Below are 19,348 nucleotides of genomic sequence, written 5' to 3' on the forward strand. Positions count from 1 at the left end.
CATAATTTTTTCTTTTCCATTCTTATGCCCTACTTATTTCTTCAGTTTGTATTTAAAATTAAAAATTCAAACCACAGCCATGATTTTCATGTTAATTTGGTTTTCATCTGAACAAGAGATACAGTATTTGAAACTTAGATATTAAAAGTGTGCTTTTTTTTTTAATCCGTTGGTAACTATTAGTTGTAGTTATAGGGCAAGCAAAAGGAAGGCCCTTTCTCCTTGAGCAATTGTAGTTTGTTCATGTGCTTCATATTAAAATGAAAAACATAATAAAATGGAGGTTTTTGGATGTCCTTTTATATATTGTGCAATAAATGATAAGATTTTTGTTTCAGATAATTTCAGTTATTAAAAATAGGTGATAGAGACTCCCTGTTTGTGGTTCTTTTTCTGTAAAAGTAGTTTGTAAGACTTTTAATTGTATTCATCTTAGACACCTGTAAAAATCAACTTCCGGAGATAGTCTATGTAGATCTAAAGTAATTCATGTTGAATTGTATAGTACCCTGTTGACTTTGAAGAAACTTCTTTTGTGAACAGATTGCATCTCAGTGGAACTACAAAGAATAATTCATTTTAAAAGGCAAAGAGGAAGAGTTGCCTTTGGACTTATTAACTCTTGTTTATGTTAATAGGTAATTAATAGATTTTAGGAAGGTTATGGTATTTGGGGAGTGTAAGAGGTTGCTTGCCAATCTAGCATTTGTTTTGGATTGGTTTATATTTTTTCCATAAAAACGTCCTCTACAGCTTAAAATATTATCTACTATAAAGGACATTTTTATTTATTAAATAACTTCATAGAAGATTGCAAACTGCATTGTGTGAAGGTGGCATGCACAGACATAAAATTCACGTTTATCATTTTGTGATGTTTTTCCAGTTGGCTGAACAGATGTGGGCTCACTGGGCCACTAAGAAATGACTTTGATAGATGGTTGCTGTCTCTGAAGCCAGCATACTATAGATTAGTAGGGAGCCAAAGAGAATCTCCTCTGCTTTTTTACAGGGTTTGGTCCAATAAGATAATTTTTCTAATTAACCTAAGGAACAGCAATATAGCTTGGAAGTTACAAAGAAACAACACTATGTTTTTGCCAAAGTGTAGTGTGTTAGTTAGGTTGTTAAGCCTTCTCTACTGAGCCCCTATTTTAGGGTTTTCGAGCTGAAGTAGTATAATTCTCATACTATCAAGTGTGTTTCTAAGAACTGATGAGATTGTGCAGTTAGAGTTTTCTAATAGAAGCAGTTGTGATTTAAAACTGGTTTTCTTTCTCTTTGCTAATGTATCTGGTAAAGCAGATTTGCCTCTCTGAACCCTAGCTTATTTAGTTACATCTAGTAGCAAATGGGGAAGATGTTTCTTTTACTCATCTTTAAAGCAGCATCTACTGCCTTTGTTCATATCAATAGAAGCTGAATGTACCAGCAATCTTACGAGCACCCAAGGAGAGAAAACCAAGTAAGAAAGAAGGAGGCACACACAAGACATCTGCTCTTCCTACAGTACTTTATAGGCAAGTAATAAAATCATAAAAGATAATATTGTTTATTTTTCAACTAATATGTACTAGTCAGAAGCTGCTTTACATATCTTGAGAGCGAATTATGGTCCATTTCAGAATTCCAGCTAAGTGTGTTTCAGGTTCATTTGATCAAAAATGCTTTGTAGGGTGGATGATACAAGAGATATTTGTTATTCATCAGAAAGATAAATCATGTTCTTAGGAACTGAGAATAAATTTTTATATGTCCCATGGAACAGAATTCTTTTTAAGAAATTAGAAAATACCCAGATGAAATAGCTCAGTTGAGAGAGTGTTAAATTTGAAGAAATTGCAAAATTAGGTGTTGTGCCTGTTATGTTAAATTTAATCTTTTAAATTTACTTATAATCAATAATTAAGTAATTATTATGTTAATGAACATAATAAAAAAAGTGAACATTTATATTTTACTTGAATGAGTTGTAAAATTTTGCTTTTATTTAAGTAGGGATGAATGATAGTGGATAAAGATGATTACTTTTATATTTTAATCTGTTTGTACTTTTTCTCTCCCTGATCAGTTGTAATAATTTCTTTTCCAAACATACTTTTCTCCTTTATTTCCTTTACTTAGTATTTTAACAGTATTGATCATTGTACTTTTTCATGACAATTCCACTTTCTATAAATAAAGTCCTCATTTTTTCTATATTTAAATAAGATATCACTTTTTCCTGTAACGTATTAATCACAATAAGTGAGAGTTTAGAAAATGCTGTATTTATATCTATTTATATGCTCTAAATACACATATTAATAAAATGCCTGTATATGCACATTTACATGTATGTATATATGTGAAATATAGAAAAGCACATTGTCTTAATTTTTAATGTGAACGTTAGTGTATACCCAGAACTGTTTTCCCAAGTGTGGTTGGTTCTTTTGAAAATATTAGGCATAGCACTAGACTTCTGGGTTTTATGACTACAGTTACTTTTTGCTTCAGAATATGTTTAAACTGATTTTTGTTTAAGATCAGGCATTTTGTTTTTTGATTACTACTGTTCATTTGTTTTATTATTACAGCTTTACATAGGTGTTTTCTAGGAATATTGAAAACATCTGACATTATTATTCTTCAATTTGCTGTGCATTCCTGTTTTTCTTATGTTCTCAGACAACTTTTCCATCATTCTGTATGTCCCCAATTTAAATATATGCTAAGTTTTCAAGCCATGGTGCTCATTTTCTTAGAAGTAAAATTTTGTTTTCCCATGAGAAATGTTAACTAAAATTCCTGTCACTTGTGATATTATCACTAATATCAATTAGTATTTTTATTTTAATTCAAGGTCTGGCGTTTGTGAAAAGAGACATAGAAGTGTAGCTTATTTATATGTTTAATGCTATATGAAAGGTTTGCAGTTAATAATAAAAAATTGTGAAATAATTTTTTGACCTTTTGGGTAGTTTTCAAAATTATAATACTGTTTTTCAAATTTTTGTTTCATAGTTTATGTTTCTAAAGAAAAATTGAGCTAATAACATAAATTTTAAATGATAATCAAAAGGCTATGTTGAGAATCTTTAAGTATTCCCATTCTTTAATGAGTTTAGTGTTAGAAAACTTTAAGCGTATATTAGAACTAAGCTATTTTTAACATTCTGTATTTAGCTCTAATAGTTACTAGTGTTGTTAAAACAATGGGTACTATGAAAAACATAAGTTGACTGCAGGGTCCTTCAGCATACACCTGTTGTTCCTACATGAGGTCAGGGCCATATAGCAAAATTCAGTCTCTAAGGACAGAAATAACGTTAACAGAAGACGGTTGAACTCAGAGCTGCTATAGTGAAACTGTTTCCCTACGGATATCAGTGTAATTCTTATTTGCTGCTTTTATTGAAGTTGTGGAATTTGTAAGAAGAACCATGATCAGCACCTTCTTTTACTGTGTGACACCTGCAAGCTGCATTACCATCTCGGGTGCCTTGATCCTCCCCTTACACGGATGCCAAGAAAGACCAAAAACAGTTACTGGTGAGTGATGCAGACTGCTTGTGGTTGGAATTGGTTTTCTATATCACTGATTCATAGTAAAGTATTTTTCATACTTTTGAATTGAATATTTAAAGTCTTTCTATTACATGAATAATTTTTGTAGAAATTAAATTTTTAATCTTAGCAGTGTGTTCTTTCTTACATAAGCCACCAGGGATTTTTCTTTTTATGATTTGGTATTTCTCAAATTCATTAATTTTATTTTGAAGTTAAACAAGTTTTAAGTTTCATCAGCCATTCTTTGAAAATCCAGAAATTTTGAAACCTTTTTTTTTTTTAAGACAGAATCTCATTTTCCAGTCCTATATTGAAGTCATATATATCTGGAGATAGCCATCAATTTCCTAGCCTCCTGCTTCTCCCTCCTGAGTGATGGTATTATTGGCGGGGTAAACATGCTGTTTATGTATAAGGGACTGAACCCAGGGCTCTTGTGTGCTTAGCAAACACTCTACCAATTTAACTACATCCCAGCCATGACAACCATTTCTTAATTATCTTTTCACTGACTTAGTCATGTTGGATCACTACAGATATTTTATTGACGTTTGTTTTCTTGTTTCTGTGATGTAACACCCTGACAAAAACAACTTAAGATTGAGAGAGGTCCTATTTGCTCACAGTTCAAGGTACAGGCCCTCATGGCTGTGGTGTCAAGGCAGAGAGAGCTTTGTCTCATGCCTAGGTAGTGGTCATGCAGTAAGATGGGGTTTTCTGTGTCACTTAACATAATCCAGATAGTGCCCACAGGTGTATCCTTAGAATCTCCCAGGTGATTATAGATTCTGTCAAGGTGACTGTTAACAGTAACCATCCCAGATGTAGATAATGAATTTTATCCTAGGTTTATTGTAAGGAGGAGACAGATGCTCAGATTTTAATAGACTGATTGTTGCAGTATTTCAGGAAGGGAAATGCAGGCAAGGAAAAGCTATAAAGTGAATATGAATATTATTTTTACGCAAAAGTAATTGTTCTGTGTAGGCAGAGGCTGCTTTTTTGTTCCAGGCCACCCAGATCCCCAAATAATCACACAAAAGCTATATTAATTAAAACATTGCCTGGCTTATTAGCTCAGGCTTCTTGTTAACTAACTCTTACATCTTATGTTAACCCATTCCTTACCATTAGACTCATGGTTTACTAGTAAGGTTCTGGGGCATCTGTCTCCTTAGGCAGCTACATGGCGTCTCCTTGACTCTGCCTTCTCTCTCTGTACATCTCTGTTATTTTCTGCCTAGCTTTATCCTGTTAAGTTATTGGCCAAAAGCAGCTTCTTTATTAACAATGGCAATAAAACAAATTCACAGCATATACAGAGGGGAATCCCACATCATTTCTAGTTTTAGAAAAGAAAAGGACCTGAATCCTAGCATTGCAATCTATTAAAAGGCTCTGGCTTTAGGGGCCAGAGAGATGACTCAGTGGGCTACAGTGCTTGTTGTACCTGCTTGAGGACCTGTGTTTGCATCCCTACAGTCAGAATAAGAAGCGCTGTGTGGTTTCAGTGTGTGTAATCTTAGCCCTTGGAGGCAAAAACATGAGACTCCTGGAAGAGTCATAGCTGGACCTATGAGTTCCAGGTTGAATGAGAGAATCTGTCTCAACAAATAAAGTGGATCTGGGATGAGCTGGGGGAGGGGAACACATGAGCAGAAATATATTGTATGAAAAAATTTTTTACAACAGCAACACAAAAATAAAATGGAAAACGGTGGAGGAAGACACAAGGTATCTGCCTTCCTCTGGCCTTCACCTACACACAAACAACATGTGCAAAAACATATACAATTTAGACATATGCATATATGGGAAAACATGTGGCTTTTGTGAGTTGTGTATTTTACTTCTCTTCTGTGCATTCCAGTCTTTTTTTCTGCATTTTTCAGAGGTCTGGTCATAACTTTGATGAACTTCTAACTCTCTTCTTTTCAGGGTATATGACCCTTCCTCTTAACTGGTCATAGGCGTGCATCTTTTTGTCTTCTATCCTAACCAGAAATAACCATTGGTGATTATTTGAGGATTTTTTTTTTCCAAGCCAGGATTTCTCTGTATAGACCTGGCTGTCTTGGAACTCACTCTGTAGATCAGACTGGCTTTGAACTCAGGCATGTCTCTGCCTCCCGAGTGCTGGGATTAAAGATGTGTGCTACCATGCCAGAGTTGAAGAATGTTTTTTAAGAGATGATTTGATAGTGGTGCTGGACAGAATGTGTAGCAAATTGAAAAGGTTATATTGGTATTTCAACATGAAAGTGAATATTGTTCTTTTGCATAATTCCTCACATGAAGTTTTGTTGTTCAGTGTTCAAACTTTATTTTATTTAATAGTTTTTAAAAATATTTTTCTTTTATTTTTGGAAGTATAATATAATTAATCATCTCTTCCTTTTTTCTCCTTCCAAACACTACTCTTGCTTTTCGGGCAAGGCGGCTTCCAGGTCAGCCCCAGCTTGGGAGCCTCTGAGCCCTATGTCTGCAGTGCTTAGTGTTTTCAGCAATAGGGATTTACCTTCCACCTCCAGGACAACTGTGGGCAATAACAACCCATATTTTTGAAAGTCCATTGTACAACCTTGGACTACAAATCAAAAGAGGGCTTCCCATTCATGGTGTTGGATCTTTGAGGGGGCAGTGTCAGCTAATAGTTTTGATTACTTCAATTATTTTAAGATTTTTTTTTTTGCACAGGAATTACAAACTGTAGGACCTATCTCTGATAGAATGTATGTATTAATATATAGATGATAAGGTGAGTTTGATTAATATGCTTATGTATCATAGTAGTGCCATAGATTACTAAATGAATTCGGGTACATGCCTTTGACATTCCAGGATAATCATCACATTCCAAGTGTTCTGTGATCTCATTGAATTAGATATGCTGTGACTTTTATACTAGACTGTTACGTAGATATCTTAAAGGGTGTTTGAAGGTGTATAATGCAGTGTATAATATATTGTCACAAGTAAAAGCTGCCCATCTGTGTTAGGTGTATATGGCATGACTCATGGCAACTGCCTTAAAATTGGAATATATGTTCTTTATTGTCAGCTACAAAATTTTCATGATATTTTGAGATTTTTGATGTTTTGGGGATTCACAGCATGACATTTTTTTTTGTCTGAGTCTTCTAGAACAAATTAATTTGTCACAGTTTTTAGTGGGTTTGAGAATGAACATAACAGAATGTTGTAATGATGAGTAGTCGTTACAGAAACAGAAATAAAATGACATGTTTTCATTTACAAACCTGATTACACACTTTTGTACCTGTTTTCATATTGTAGGGACGTATGCATTTTACAGTTATATGGGTGACAGGGGAAAGGCTCAGTTTCTACAGTGCTTACTGCGCAAGTCTGATGACCTAAGTTTGATATCCCTAAGCCATATGAGCCAGATCTGATGTTGGTGCATGATTGAAATCTCAGTATTGCTCAGGCAGAGACTGTGAATCTTCAGGGCTTGCTGGTCACACTGTGTATCCTAATCAGTAAGCTACAAGCCAATAGGAGACCTAAGGACCAACCCTCAGGTTGTCCTCTGCTCTCCAAGTGTACAGGTCACTGCCCATGTGTATACTCGTGAGTGCTAGCACATGTGCGCACACACATGCACACACATACACACACACACACACACACACAGACACAGGGTTGGAATGCTTGAGAAACTTTGACATTTCAGTGATCCGATGAAAATGATCAATTTGTTATTAGTTTGTATAATTTAGAGATATAAAGAAGAAAAATGATCCATTTGAGACATAATTTGATATTGTTTGCAGACTTATTTACTTAAATGGCTGTGGTATTTTATTATTAAAAACAAAAACAAAACCTTAGCATTTAACAGTTTTTCATAATTTTATTTTTCTCTTAGAATATAGCTACTATTTAAATTCTGGAGTTATGTAAGGTATTTATATAGTACCAATATCAGTTACTGATGTCTTTATTTAGAGAAGTATAAAGGCACTTTAGTTTATTATTGATTTGTTATTGTATAAAACATCTTTAGTTGCCTAGTAACATACGCATATGCATTTCTAAGTAATTCATTACTTAGAATAACGCTTTGTTTTTCTCACTGGTTATTTTGAATTGTAGCAGTTAATATGATCGCATCAGCAAAACAAATGGTACTTTGTATTTATGTTGTAGAGCCGAGAATTTAAATATCTCAGTTTTGAAAATAAAGCTTCAAAGTAAATCTGTAGTATTGATATATCAAAAATAAAAATTTTGATGGAGAGCTAATTAAGAGATAAATGTTTAGAGATGTTTGAAATTTTAAGTTACATTCAATGGTACAAACACCAACACATAAATATCATATCATATACCACAAATCAAACTTTTGGAAATATACTTTTTTATTCTTTTACTTTTAATAGATGGTGGTATTGTGTTTTGCTTGTTTGTTTTATTTGTTTGTTTTTTTGAGGCAGGGTTTCTCTGTTACAGCCCTGACTGTCCCGGAACTCTGTAGACCAGGGTGGCTTCGAACATTCAGAGATCCTCCTGCCTCTGTTTCTCAAGTGCTGGGATCAAAGGCATGAACCACTATGCTCAGCATGGTTGTAATGTTTTAATGGGCACATACATCTGGCAGAATAAATATTTCAAGGTCTTCAGTGACAATGTAGTTTTTACTTGATCTACCAAGTAAAATGCCTACTCTCCCCCAAATTCAACAAATCTCATTTTTTTTTTTCCAAAATAGTATATCCAGCACACTGTGTCAGTAAATACAATGAAAAGGAATGGTAAAGGAATATAAGAATAGAAGTCCATAAAAGATTTTTTAGTATATGTCACATTAAAAAAAGGTCATCGTTTCCAAAGAGAAGATGCCTTCTTAGTCTGTGATCTATGAGTTATTTGGTTCACAATAGCATTGTTCCATTTGTTTTTGTAGTATGTGGATACATTGAATTGTTTCTATAATATAGTCCTGTAGTCATTTTCGCAGGGGTAGAGGTGGGTTTCTGTGTGTTTTCATTATCATACTACCTGTGTGTATTTGTGTATGTGTGTATTTGTGTACGAATTCTTTCTGTATTTATAGAATTTGTTGCTAAAATCAGAAGATAATAAATATGTGACCTCATTTTAACAAAAATTTGTTCAGGCAGTGCTCAGAGTGTGACCAGGCAGGGAGCAGTGACATGGAAGCAGACATGGCCATGGAGACCTTGCCAGACGGAACCAAACGATCAAGGAGACAGATTAAGGAGCCAGTGAAATTTGTTCCACAGGACGTGCCACCAGAGCCCAAGAAGATTCCAATAAGAAACACGGTATTTATTCTTCCTTTATTTGTCTTAGTGACATTCTGATGCAAAATTTACAAAGGTAAAGGATTTATAGCATAAACATACTCTCAGAAGTCAAACAGGTGTCCATATTGTGCTTGGTTGTTTCTAAGAATTCAGTATTCAGTAGCATGTTGTATTTACTGAGAATCTAGTTTATGAGTTCTGGTAAAAGCTTACTGGCGAGTACCAGTATATCTAACACTCCACTTAAAAATAGGACATTACTGAAGCCTTAGACTCCTATGCCTGCCTCAGCAAGCTCACAGGTATAACAGATTACCCTTCTTCTCAGTTTTGGATCTCTCATCCCTAATCTTTGGAATTATATTTCAAACCTGTGTAGTCATGAACAGTACTTAATTTAGTCTGTCAAGTTGGGAGTTTTGTGTGAATGGAGAAATCAAACTTTTTCCTTCTATAGCATTATGTTTGTTTTAGCTAATTCTGTAAATGCCCCCTGTAGTATGGTACTGAGCATTTAGAGAAGATATAGATTTGTTGAGTTGCGGACTGTTTGAAATTCGCTAAATTTCATTCCTGGCACTCATGAGATGGAAAGAAAGGAAAGGACTGAACCACAACACAACACACACACACTCAAACACACAAAATATAAAGACAAAGTAAATGTAGGTCTTCCAGGAGGTTGGAGGCCAGCCTGGTCTACAGAATGAGTTCCAGGATATCCAAGGCTACACAGAAACTCGCTCAACCAACCAGCCAACCAATAAACAAACAAACAAACAAACAAACAAATAACTTTTCAAATAATAATAAATTGTTATGTGGGGTTTTTTAGTGGATTTTTTGAGACAACTTAACTTTAAAATAGTAAAGGCTCTTTGAAACAAATTTAAATTAAAACAAATTAAAAATAAAAACAGTCCATGAGGAGCAGAAGGAGAGAGAACATGAGAAAGAAAGTCAGGACCACGAGGGAACCTCCACCTGGCGATAGATGAAGAAAATGACTGAGCCCCACATTGGAGCACTGGACTGAGCTCCCAAGGTCCTGATGAGGAGCAGAAGGAGAGAGAACATGAGAAAGAAAGTCAGGAACGTGAGGGGTGTGTTCACTCATGGAGACAGTGGGACAGAACTAATGGGAGATCACCAACTCCAGTTGGAATGGGACTGATGGATCATGCGACCAAACCCGTCTCTCTGAATGTGGCCAACAGTGGGGGCTGACTGAGAAGCAAAGGACAATGGCGCTGGGCTCTGATTCTTCTGCATGGACGGGCTCTGTGGGAGCCTTCTCAGCTTGGTCGATCACCTTCCTGGACCTGGGGGGAGTTGGGAGGACCTTGGTCTTAGCATAGAGTAGGGAACCCTGATGACTCCTTGGCCTGGAGAGGGAGGGAGTGGAGGTATGGGTGGAGGGGAGGGGAGGGAAGGGGGAGGAGGAGGGGAGGAGATGGAAATTTTTAAATATAAAAAAATAAACCATGAGAAAAAAAATATAACAATACAAATAAGAACACTAAACCTAAAAGTATATATATCCCTCAAGGATAAAGTTTTTTATTTTCTTGAAAAAAGGTATGTCTTGGCACAAGAGAAAAAAGTAAAAGATATCTCCCCTAAAAGTCATAAGTGCAGGTCAGCCCTTATGGGTCTGTAGAGAAAATGTATACCACTGATGTAAATAAAAAACATACACAGAACCCTTACTTAAAACAGTTGCCTGTTGAAAGAGATCCTCATGCACCTAGTAATAATAAATAGAAATGCTTTATAAATAAACTCTTTAAATTTTGAACTCAGAGTATTTTCAGTGAGCTCAAAGAATTGGCAAGAGTTATATATTCATTCATTGAAAAGTAAATATAATAGACTAAAACCATACAAACAGATGCCGAAAGTCATCGGCAGTGATTCATGTGATTGTGCATATATTTCCATGCATCTGTTTGGAGAGTAGTACAACAGTGGGCACAACTGTGAAAGCATGAGAACACTATCCATTCTAGCACAAATACAAACGTGAGAAGCACAGGAGAAATCCAGTCTAGGCAGTCTGAATTAATTTCTCATGTCCTCTTTTGTGGTCTGCACAATGGAAATATAAATGATATGGTTCTTACACATTTGGTTATTGTTTCCCTTACTTAATAAGTGAGATATTGCTCTCTCTTTTTTATTTTTCAGTTGTTTTTGTTTTGTTTTTTTTTTTTTGGTTTTGTTTTTTCTTCTTTTGTTCTTTTTCCATTTCTTTGATACAGGCTCTCTCTAAGTAGTGTTGGCTGTCCTGGAGCTGACTGTGTAGACTAGACTGCCCTGGAACTCTGCCTGCCTCTGCTTCCCTAAGGCTTGCATTAGAAGTATGAGATATTAGTTCTTTTTCCTTTGATGCTATATTCTGATACCAAGATGGTATTTTCTTTGGTGTCCTTAAGAGTAGTGTCAATGTGAAAGAAAGCCAGACATATGTTTCTTTAGATGGTAATTCTAGTTAGCTTTAAATGAGTGAATTGACAGAAAATATTTCTAATTTGTAATGTGTAATGAAATTTGTTATAACTTTTACTAAATTTAAACCAGAAGTAGCACTTCACTATGACTGCTATAGGATTCTTACCTATATTAATTTGTGTGATTTTTACATATTTAAGAATCTTGTTCTCCTGGGTGGTGGTAGTCCTCATCTTTAGTCCCAGTACTTGGAAAGCAGAGGCAGGCAGATCTCTGTGAGCTCCAGGACAGCCAGAGTAGTTAACAGAGAAACCCTGGCTTCCCCCTCACCCCAGACAGGGTTTCTCTGTGGCTTTGGAGCCTGTCCTGGAACTAGCTCTCATAGACCAGGCTGGCCTCGAACTCACAGAGATCCGCCTGCCTCTGCCTCCCTCGTGCTGGGATTAAGAGCAACCCTGTCTTGAGAAAGAACAACAACAACAAAAGATTAAAAAATAGAATCTTGTTCATGTGAATCATATAAATATTATTTTTAAATATAAGCAATATTTTTGTTAATAGATAGTCACTTTTAACTGCACCATTTACAAATATTTTTGAGAACAGGGTTTCCAGTCTCAAAAGGCTGACCTTGAACTTTTGAACCTCCTATTTTTAACTCTCAAGTGTGCACCACTGCTTACTGCTAGAGAATGGAGCCTAACAATGAGGTGGACTAAAGGCTCACGCAAGTCACCTTTATCCAGAGCAATAAACAATTTATACTTCAAGGGTTAAGAAGAATCTTGTGAATAAAGTTCTCACAAGTTCAAGCTGTACAAAATCTCAAGGACAAACTGAACGTGGCAAAAACATGCTTCTCATAGAGGCATATAAGCAAATAGCAGTCGCCAGTTGTAATGAGTAATCTAAAGTCAACTCACTCCTTTCTGCTACACCTGGAAGAAGCACGAAATCCATTCTAGGAACATTTGTGTTATTGAAGAAACTGGGGTCACAAGATTCTTGTCTTGTTTTCTTGGAGTCTTCTCACAAGCACTCAGAATTTCCTCACATGACTCTATTCCTGGACCATGTTCAGACATTACCACCATTCCTAGTTTTATATGGTGTTGAGAACTAAACCAAGAACCTTCCATTATGTTAGGCAAGCACTCTGCCTACTCACTTATATCCTGAATGCCCATTCTGTACATGGTATGATACCTTTAACCATGTATTTAGTATTGCATTGGAGTCCTATAGTCTATTAGGTAGAGAAATGACACACCTGCCTCAAAATACTCAAGATGCAGTGGTTAGAACTTGTGAAAACATTCCCTTGGGAAATGGGCTTTTACAGATACGGTTTTGTTAATAGACCTTGGGGTGTGGGGATTAACTGGGAATATTATGTTGTTCTAATCTAAACAAATAAGTACCTGAAAATAGAACTTTTGCCATCAGTCTAAGAAATGTGGTCACAAGCAAGGATTCAGAAGGGAAACAATGTTGCCTCTGATGGTGGAGGAAGAGGATTATGAACTAAGGAATATAGATGATCTCTAAAAGTTGAAAAAAAGAGCATATATTGTTCCCCCAGCATCTCTCTAATAGATTATAAACTCCAAAACTTAGATTTTAGCCAAAGAAAATTATGTAGAAATCTGAGATACTGGATTTGTTTTACTTTAAGCAGTGATAGGAACAAGTATATCTGAATATCTTTATATTTCTTTTAACATTTGAAACAAATGGGAAATTATGATAACACTTGATGATTTTTACTTGAAGCCATATATATATATATATATATATATATATATATATATATATATATATATATATATGAATGAGGCAATTCTAATAGGGTTGTAGTTAATTTATACTTATAAAATGCTTTCCTGTTAAGAGATAGGAGATATTAGATGGATTTTATAGTCCTTAATTACTTTATTTTATAATTGATGGAAAATAGAACCAAATTTGCAACTTGTCTTTTAGTTTTTATATATATGACTTAAGTATAAAATTTAGCCATTAAGCAGTAATGGGAGATTATTTTATTATATTTTAATCTTTATAACAGTTTACTGTTTAGTTTTGGCTGATTTAAAAAATAATAGACCAAATGAAATATTCAAATGCCATTAATTCATCTATTTAAAATATATGTAATTCAGTGGTTTCTAGTACATTTATGGAGTTATGTATCTATTACCATAATTTCAGGCTCACGTTTATCATCTTACTCTTCAGAATTCTGTATGTTTTAATAGTGACTGCCTTTTCTCTCTTGCAATCTCCCAAAACTGTGCAGCTACTCGTCTGATTGATATAGACTTGTCTATTTGGGAATTCTATGTAAATCACAGATTAGTTTCTTCAACTTAGTGTGCCTTCACCTTCAAGATTTATTCATATTTTGGCATATATCTATACTTTAACTTCTATTATTAACCAATTCTCCCTCTGTAATCATTTATAGGTTTCACTTAACTGTTGATGTAAATTTTGGTATGTTTTGCTTTTTGGCTGGTATAAGTCAGGTTACCATGAATGTTCATAGATTTTGGATGGACCAAGGACCCATTTTTAGATATTATCTACAAGGTGGTTTCTTTTTTTTGGTTTGTTTGTTTGTTTTCCTTTTTCGAGACAGGATTTCTCTGTAGCTTTGGAGCCTTTCCTGGAACTCCCTCTGTAGACCAGGCTGGCCTCAAACTCACAGAGATCTACCTGTCTCTGCCTCCCAAGTGCTGGAATTAAAGACTGCCCTACGAGAAGTTATAAAGCGTATTATTAATTCTCAGGATGCTTCTGCTTTCTGTTAGGAGTAGCTGAGGTCTCATTTCATATTCTAGCCTTTGTTATTATCTGTCTTTTTAATATAGCCATTAGGTGTATAGTAATATTTCATCCCTTCCTTACCAGTGTTGATTTACATTAGTGTTCCTATTGCTTATTGATATTTTAAGAGAAAATATTTTATCTCTGTTGTTTTTACTGTGTGACATAGTTCTAAAATGACATTTCTATTTGTGTTCCTTTTTTCCTTTCATTGAAAATAGAGTTTTTCTTACATATCTTGATTATGGTTCCCCTCTTTCCACTCCTTCCAATTATGTTCCACTTCCCCTTTCTCTGACTCATTAGAAAACAAAACGGCTCCCAATGGATTGCAATAATACAATACAATATAAAAAATTAATACATCAAACAGGACTGAACAAACACAAGGAAAAGAGTTCAAGAAAATTAAAAAGAAACAGATAGAGATATAGAGATCCACTGGTTCTCAACTCAGGAATTTCATAAAACAGTTTAGTGTTTTTTACATTAAGCCATAATGTATACACAAAAGACCTATAGGGGAAAAAGAGACTATGGGGCAAAAGAGAATATGTGTGGGTGTGTATTCTATGTATATATGTACTGTATATATAGTACATTCACACACATATAATAAAAATTTTAAAGACTTTTTTGTATTTTATTTTTATTAAAAATTTCCATCTCCTCCCCTCCTCTCACTTCCCTCCCCTCCACCCATACCCCCACTCCCTCCCTCTCCAGGCCAAAGAGCAGTCAGAGTTCCCTACACTATGGGAAGTCCAAGGTCCTCCCAACTCCCCCCAGGTCCAGGAAGGTGAGCAACCAAACTGACAAGGCTCCCACAGAGCTCGTCCATGCAGTAGAATCAAAGCCCAGCACCATTGTCCTTGGCTTCTCAGTCAGCTTCCACCATCAGCCATATTCAAAGAGTCCGGTTTGATCACATGCTCCATCAGTCCCATTCCAACTGGACTTGGTGATCTCCCATTAGATCTGTCCCACCATCTCAGTGGGTGAATGCGCCCCTCACGGTCCTGACTTCCTTGCTCATGTTCTCCCTCCTTCTGCTCCTCATTAGGACCTTGGGAGCTCAGTCCAGTTCTCCTGTGTGGGTCTCTGTCTCTATCTCCATCCCTCACCAGATGAAGGTTCTATGGTTATATGCAAGATAATCATCAGTGTGGCTATAGGACAAGGCCAGTTCAGGCACCCTTTCCTCTACTGCCCAAGGAACAAGCTGGGGACATCTCTTTGGACACCTGGGAACCCCTCTAGAGACAAGTCTCTTGCCAACCCTAAAATGGCTCCCGTAATTAAGATATATACTTCCCTGCTCCCACATCCACCCCTCCTCCATCCCAACCATCCCATTCCCTCAAGCTCTCCCCATCCTCTCCTTCTCCCTTCTCTCCCCCATCTCCCCCTATCCCCATCTCACCACCACCCCCGTTCTCCCAACCCCTGCCTGGCAATTTTATCAATTTCCAATATCCAGAAAAATAACAATATGTTTTTCTTTGGGTTCACCTTCTTATTTAGCTTCTCTAGGATCATGAATTATAGGCTCTATGTTAAAGACAATTTTTTAAAGGAAAAGCTTTGACATGACGTTGTGAGTCCAGGTACCTCTATATATGCCATTGAATTCATTTATTTGTTGTTGTTGGCTATCTACTGCTGGGCATGCAGCCTAACCTTAAGAGTAGTTTATTCTCCCAGTGAGATTCCCTTGAAGAAAATGGGTGTGTGGTCAGTATGTCTGGATATCTGTCAACCTGGTGATCACCAGAGTTGATTTGACTGATATGGCTGGCTAGGTGTGTGGCCCCTTTATCCTTCATTGCTCCATGTGCTCCTCTGTTGGAACCTCCAAGCATGATCTATTTATTATTTTATTTTTATTTGAAAATAGATTATTTTCATATATAATATATCCTAATTACTGTTTTCCTTCCCCTCTACTTCTTCTAGTTCATCCCCACCGTCCCTCCCCTCTTCATCCACTCCCTTTCTGTCTTTTATTAGAAAAGAACATGCTTCCAAGAGGTAATAACCAAACATGACAAAATAAAACATAATAAAATAAATCAAAAACTTTCATGTCAAAGTTATACAGAACAGAATGGGGGAAAGAGTCTCAAGAGCAGGCATAAGAGTCAGAGACCCACTTGTTCTCACAGTCAGGAGTTCATTCATTACTGAGCAAATAGCTATAATATAGGTGCAGATGACTTGGTGTAGACCCACATAGGCCCTGTACTTTCTGCTTCCATCTCTGTGAGCTCATATGCACCGTGTTTAATTGATTGAGATGGTCGTGTTCATTAGACATCATTTCACTGCTTCCACAAGTTCTGTGCCACCACTGATAGCATATTTTGCAGGTAGGACAGCTTGTAGGTCAAAGGTTTGTGACTGAGTATTTCTTCTTTGGTAGTCTAAAGAGTACCTTCCTGCACCAAATAGACTAAAACATATGGGTTGGCACCAGCTCCACTTCTCAGTGTCCAATGAATTGTCTGGGTGTTGTCCTTGGTAATAGGGCTCTGTTGTGAATTTTCAGAGAGCAACCTCTTATCTTGCCAACAGCCTAGATTGCTTGGGGATTTCCATGGAACCTACTTGGCCAGAAACTCAATTGAATATAACCCAGTCCTGCCACTGGAAATCTTCAGTACCCCTCTCTCACCAGTAGACAGGTCCTTCAGGCAAAAACTTATCAGAGAGAAGTACTGTAGGAACAGATGTTATAAACTAAATTGACCTAATTGCAGAACACTTTACCCCAAAACAGAAGAATATGCTTTCTTCTCTATTTATATTCTGTTTATTTATTTATTTTTATTTATTTTTTTTCTCATTTTTTTTATTAAAGATTTCCATCTCCTTCCCTCCTCCTCCCCCTTCCCTCCCCTCCCTTCCACCCATACCCCCACTCCACAACCTAGATGCCCTTCAGTGGAAGAATGGATGAAGAAAGTGTGGAATATATACATATTAGAGTACTACTCGGCGGTATTTAAATTCTTTTTTAAAAAAGTTTCTTTATATTATGTGTATTGGTGTTTTGCCTGCATATACCTGTACGTCACATGCATGAGTTATAGACATTTTTAAGCTGCTATATGGGTTCTAGGAATTCAACCTTGACCTCTGGAAGAGTAGTCAGTGATCTTAACTATTGAGCCATTTCTTAAGCCCCCTCTGTTTATATTCTTTTTTTTTTTTTTTGTATTATTAAATCACTGCTTGGCCCATTAGCTCTACCTTCTTATTAGCTAACTATCACATCTTAATTTAACCCATTTCTATTAATCCATATATCAGCACATCTGTCTCCAGTGGCGGCTCTATGGCTTCTCTTTGACTTCACGCTTCTTTTTCCCAGAATTCAGCTTAGTTTTCCCTGCCTAGCTCTGTTCCCATATAGCTCTGCTATAGGACCAAAGCAGTTACTTTATTAACCAATGGTAACCACAGCATACAGAGGGGAATCTTACATCATCCTTCCACATGCTCAGAATGGCTATTCCATTAAGAATAGGATAATTGGATAGTTCAGTCTAACAAGCAATATATAACTGCATCTTGCCTCCTCCCTGGGAGTTCCAAGATGTAGTTACCATGTGGAAGGTAATTTCAAAGGAATTAGACATATTTAGAGAACAGTTTGCATATAAGAGAAACACATAAATGTCAATAATGTGAAAATGTTAAGACAACCACACTGTAGGCCACCCAGCATTTCCCTAACCTATGTAAGACCGGAGGAAGAAAATACATCTAAAATGTCTGTTTTCATTCACCAGAGGATATAAACAGTATCCTGTTTCTGAATGGCAGCTTTTTCTGAGGTCAAAAAAAAAACATATATGGGGATCTATAGATGACATTATAGAAAGTCAAAGGTCAACCATAGGACTTGTCTGGGGACATGAATGGTAGCAGCCAGGAAGCTGTAGCTACTATACCCCTGTACCTAAAGTGGGTTCTTTTTTTTTTACTTGTTATTTTTATTTATTTATTTTTATTAAAAATTTCTGCCTCCTCCTAGCCTCCCGATTACCCCCCTCCCTCCTCCACTTCTCCTCGCTCTCCTGTCCAGAGAACAGTAAGGGTTCCCTGCCCTGTGGGAAGTAGAAGTTCCTCCCCCCTCCATCCAGGTCTAGGAAGGTGAACATCCAAACAGGCCAGGACCCCCAAAGCCAGTATGAGTAGTAGGGTCCAAATCCAGTGTTATTGTCCTTGGCTTCTCAGCCATGTTCAGGGAGACCGGTTTTATCTCATGCTTTTTCAGCCCCAGTCCAGCTGGGCTTGGTAAGCTCCAAAAGGATCAGCCCCACCATCTCAGTGGATGGGAGCACTCCTCGCAGTCCAGACTTCCTTGCTCATGTTTTCCTTCCTTCTGCTCCTCATTTGGACCTTGGGCGCTCAGTTCGGTGTCCAGTTGATATAAAACTAGTCAGTCAGCACAGTAACTCAGCCAAGTTAAGCTATTCAACTAACTCTTCTGCTAGCACCTTAACTCAGCTTTGCGCACATGCTTCGTTACATCCCTTCCTTACCAGTGCTGAACTTGTGGGTTCCATGCTTGTTGAAATGTCACAAAATCTGTTTTTAAAAATTGTTCTAATGTTTTTCTTATACCAGTTTTTAAATGCTAGTTTGATCATAGAAAAGCCATTTAAATACGACATATTTGAGAAGAGTCTTGTTAATTAAACCTAGTTGAAACTTTAGAAGATGTGTATATCATGTGTAAATCTATTTTCAAATTTGTCCTTAATTTTTTCCCATAAATAATTATTGTTGTAATTTCTAGTTTGATACTTGTAGACTCATGGACTCAAATGCTGGGAACTGGTCCTGTTCACCTTCCTACTGTTTCTATTTCATGGATGATGCTGTAAATATACTGTAAAGGCAGCCTGGTAGCACTTCCTTCCAGGCCTATATTACACAGATGTTTTCTTTGCATTGTTTTTCTGTGGAAAGTATCTTCTTCCTTTTAGGAAAAGAAATTGCTTTTGAAACAAATGAATGAGAGTGTTCACGTCCCTTTTGAAGTTACTTTAAAAATGATATTTGTACTTTTGAGCATGTTTTCTAATAACTTTAATGTAGCTTGAAAGCTTTCTGATTTTTTCATTTCTTTATGCTCTGTGCATCTGGTGCCCGAGGGCTTGAGACCTGTCCTTTCCTAGTCTTAGTTCACACGTGCTTCGGCTTTACTTCCT

General features: G+C 36.4%; 1 protein-coding gene across 1 annotated transcript in view; it reads left to right on the plus strand.

The window, feature by feature from the left end:
* Phf14 (PHD finger protein 14) overlaps positions 1–19,348 on the plus strand; it is a 130,112-nt gene that overhangs the window by 46,696 nt on the left and 64,068 nt on the right. Inside the window, exons 12-14 of the mRNA XM_038319737.2 lie at positions 1,417–1,520; positions 3,403–3,534; positions 8,696–8,864. Of these exons, the coding sequence (XP_038175665.1) occupies positions 1,417–1,520; positions 3,403–3,534; positions 8,696–8,864 (405 nt within the window). The remainder of the gene's footprint in view (positions 1–1,416; positions 1,521–3,402; positions 3,535–8,695; positions 8,865–19,348) is intronic.

Source organism: Arvicola amphibius, chromosome 2, assembly GCF_903992535.2.
Source record: "Arvicola amphibius chromosome 2, mArvAmp1.2, whole genome shotgun sequence".
Taxonomy (NCBI): Eukaryota; Metazoa; Chordata; class Mammalia; order Rodentia; family Cricetidae; genus Arvicola; species Arvicola amphibius.